The sequence below is a fragment of the Hippocampus comes genome, unplaced genomic scaffold (assembly GCF_001891065.2).
Source record: "Hippocampus comes isolate QL1 unplaced genomic scaffold, H_comes_QL1_v1.1 C17064957, whole genome shotgun sequence".
NCBI classification, from domain to species: Eukaryota; Metazoa; Chordata; class Actinopteri; order Syngnathiformes; family Syngnathidae; genus Hippocampus; species Hippocampus comes.
The window spans coordinates 1-3,575 of NW_017842043.1; the positions used below are offsets into that span (position 1 = coordinate 1).

The 3,575-nt window shown below is 50.3% G+C and overlaps 2 protein-coding genes across 4 annotated transcripts; one reads left to right on the forward strand and one right to left on the reverse strand.

Annotated features, from left to right (window-relative positions):
* The first annotated feature begins 475 nt into the window (after positions 1–475).
* On the forward strand, positions 476–2,567 carry LOC109509842 (calmodulin-binding transcription activator 2-like). Of its 3 annotated transcripts, none has more exons than XM_019859701.1 (8): positions 476–642; positions 720–892; positions 975–1,215; positions 1,298–1,369; positions 1,547–1,567; positions 1,957–2,150; positions 2,233–2,307; positions 2,376–2,567. In XM_019859701.1, exons 1-8 carry the CDS (start codon positions 499–501, stop codon positions 2,428–2,430), a joined length of 975 nt encoding a protein of 324 aa, XP_019715260.1. In that variant the 5' UTR covers positions 476–498; the 3' UTR covers positions 2,431–2,567. The 3 variants fall into 3 exon arrangements, with proteins under 3 accessions (XP_019715260.1, XP_019715263.1, XP_019715261.1); XM_019859704.1 differs by having other exon boundaries at positions 477–642; positions 1,011–1,215; XM_019859702.1 differs by lacking the exon at positions 1,547–1,567 and having other exon boundaries at positions 477–642.
* A 94-nt stretch (positions 2,568–2,661) lies between these two features.
* LOC109509843 (stress-associated endoplasmic reticulum protein 1-like) lies at positions 2,662–3,393 on the reverse strand. The gene is made up of 3 exons (XM_019859705.1): positions 3,168–3,393; positions 2,972–3,047; positions 2,662–2,903 (listed from the first exon to the last, which is right to left on the reverse strand). Exons 1-3 carry the CDS (start codon positions 3,249–3,251, stop codon positions 2,863–2,865), a joined length of 201 nt encoding a protein of 66 aa, XP_019715264.1. The 5' UTR covers positions 3,252–3,393; the 3' UTR covers positions 2,662–2,862.
* Positions 3,394–3,575: the final 182 nt, after the last annotated feature.

The following is a 3,575-nucleotide window of genomic DNA, read 5'->3' on the forward strand; positions in this document are numbered from 1 at the left end:
GCATGTGCAGTGAAAACAAGTCTGTGCTTGATTATTTCTCAACTGATTTTCATGAAGCTTACTTCCTTGTCAACGGCAAAGCACGTGCTACCATTACAGGAAAATGATTTTTGAATATGTTTTTGGAGACGTCCACAAACATTGAATGTGGCAACACTTTGCCTGCATGAGCTTTAACATCGCTGGAGTCACGGGCGTCATATCTATCTCATGTTCGGTTGTTCACAGCTATGATAATGACATGAAACCCACTCGGTTCCCAGAATGCATTGCAAATATGCACCAGGAGACTGAGACTGCCGCTTTAACTGTTGCCGTTTGCCAACGAGTAAACATACCAATTGCTACTTTCCTATTAGCCGTTTGATCATCTTTTTGACTCGATGATACGCAGATGCTTTCGTATTTTAAACACATTTGCATATTTATTATTCACGAGTAAGGGGCAAGTGTTCTCGGTACACGCACGACGTTTTGGCTGATCTGCCATTCTCACTCATGCTTCTTGCAGCGTTGTCGCTCCCGGAGTGTACGAGCGAGGGTCCCGCGTCCCCCCGCCTACTCCCCACGCTGGCAGAGCAGCTTCTGAGCTACAGCGACAACGTGGAGAATGAGGAAGACGACGAGGAAGAGGAGGCGGTGGTACTGCCACACGCCGCACAAATGTTTTCGTTGCCACCGCGACGCTCATTTTTACTCTCTGGCCTCCCACTCGCCAGGTTGACATGGCAACGCTGGCGGAGCAAATCATCGAGGCGACTCCGGAGCGAATCAAACACGAGGACTTCACCAGGGGTGCCGAGTCACTGCTCTGTGAGAGGCGGGATGTCCAGGACACCTGGCTGGCGACCTACCTGGACACGGTCGACGCCCACACGCAGCCCCTACCCAGGTAGCCCCCCTTGACCTGTGGTTTCATTGCAAAAATTGGCCTTAAAGTCCACTTATAATAATAATACTTATGTAATTGGCAGTGTACAGCTTGTCCACAGTGGTCTCCATTTGTGCAGGCGGGTGTGTCCCCCCTCGCCCCTCAGCGCCTTGGCCCTCCAGAGGCTGCGGCCGCCCTCCTCGGCGGCGTGGGCCGAGTTTCTGAACGCGTCTGCCAATGGCCGGATGGAGCGCGACTTCGCCTTGCTAACGCTGACCGATGGCGAGCAGAAGGAGCTCTACGAGGCCGCCAGGATCATCCAGAACGCCTTCCGGAGATACAAGGTGAGCTTTTTACATTTGCTTGTACTGCCCCCTACTGGGCCTCTGGCTCACTGCTTCGGTGTGCTTGTTGGCATCCGCGCAGGGTCGCCGGTTGAAGGAGCAGCAGGACATGGCCGCAGCAGTCATTCAGAGATGCTACCGCAAATATAAACAGGTATGTGGATGCTATTTTTTTTTTATGATGTTTCCATCTTTTTATCCTCAGCGAAATGCAGTTTCTGCTTGTGACAAATCTGAAGTCTTCTAAGGCCATATATAGCCCGGCCCGAGTTTGTGTCCTCCATCTTCACTAACACTTCACTGCTGTCTTTCTACCTCTCTCTCTGGCTAGCTAACATGGATAGCTCTCAAGGTAATATGGTGACCAGTAGATGTAGATTTGTGTGCGTGTATGCATGTGCGTAAGTGGGAGAAGCCCTCCGTAAACGAGGCGATGGAACTGCACAACTGTGAATAAACCATTCACCCCGACAGAAACGTTAGGCTCCGAACCCTTTCCGTCTGCAACCCTTTGCAACAGAAAAGACATTAAGTCCCAAACACTACAACATGCAACCCATTGAGTCGGCAAACCACTTAAGCTTGGAATGCGCCCATCTGTAACCAGTTTGGGAAGCAAACTGGTTCAGCCCGTCGCAACCCATGTAATCAGAAAAATATTACGTTACTAATGCGCCACATGTTTAAGCAGGAAAAAGGTTATCTCGCTAACATGTTTTTTCCTTGGCCCCGCCTCCCTAGTACGCTCTCTACAAGAAGATGACCCAGGCGGCCATCTTGATCCAGTCCAAGTTTCGCTCGTACTACGAGCAGAAGCGCTTCCAGCAGAGTCGGCGCGCGGCTGTGCTCATCCAGCAGTACTACCGCAGCTACAAGGAATATGAGAGGCTCAAACAGGGCCCAGGCGGCGGCACAAACCACAACCCCAAAATCAAGTAAACGAGCGGTCAGCGGCTGTCATGTGTGCAGGTCAAACGGCTTATCCGGTGTTGATGGTGAGCTTGCTTTGTCCACCAGGGGGACCTTCCTGACCAAGAAACAGGACCAGGCTGCACGCAAGATCATGAGGTTCCTGAGACGCTGCAGGCACCGGTAACGCAACACTCATACACACAAGCACCCAATGATGAGCCTGTTATTTGACACTCGCGTTGGCGCAGGATCAAGGAGCTGAAGCAAAATCGGGAGCTGGAAAGACGAGGCCTGACCACGTAAATTCACCCATCGGTGCCCTGATGAATGTAGTTCCCGGCAGGGAGCGCACGGAGGCAAATGTCCATCTCTATTCTTATTGACTTGTTGGTACACATGTACCCATACATATAATACACGGGACTTTTGAAATGCTTTTATTTATGACTGCTTTTGAGTCTTAATGAACTGAACTGTGATTGTGAGGCCGCAGTCTAACTTGTTTTGCATGATGCCATTGACAAAGGAGGCGTGTAGAGAAAATATCGCCTTTAATTCAGACACGCTTTGAACCTCAACAAAACAAAGCATCGTGAGACGTGTAGTTCACATGCTTTGTGTGTATGTGTATAAAAACAAAAGCAATTATCAATATCTGATCCACAATGAAAACAAACTAAACAATGACTAAACGAGAACAGTGTGTATTGTCAACATGGGCCGGGGAACAGCTCATCACATGCCTTGTCTGATACTTTGGATGATCTGGAAGATGGCTGCAACAAACAAAACACAAACACACATTGTAGTGCAGGACTAAGTGTTGGTGTCTTTAAGAACTCACCTGATCCACAAACCACGAACACGAAAAGCGCCAGAAGCCACGGACCCACCGGAGACTTCTCCTCGTTGACTGGCCTCTGCAAGGCATAAGTCCCGCAGTCATTTCGGAGCGGAAGCAACTCATTGCCGTTAAGGACGTTTTCAACACAAAGATAAAAGACAGGTTAGCCCGGTTAGCTCAGCTGTAGGGTACCAACCGAGGTTTTCTGGACGTGTCCCCGCTGCGTGATGGTCTTGCTGTGCCGCTCGTTCGCCACCTTCATTCGCTGCACCGCCGACATGTTTGCGCGGGTGAGACCGGGACGGGAGGGCGACGACGCGGATTACTGCCGAAAAAAGAGCCGTTGCCCCTCGCGTCCGATTCTAACTGTTAGCAGTAGTCAGACGGAGGCCAGCTCGTCACGTGACGTGCTGACGTTTCTTCGCGGCACTAACGCGTCTGGTGGGGGTTACGGCGCCACCTACTGGACAGTAACACAATAAGTTTTACTCACCGAACCGATTTATCATCTCACACGAAAATTAGTCACTGTTAAATTTCCTTGTGTGTGTCCGCCCGGATCCTTTAGATTGGTCAAATGCAGTCAAACATCACTAATCATGTC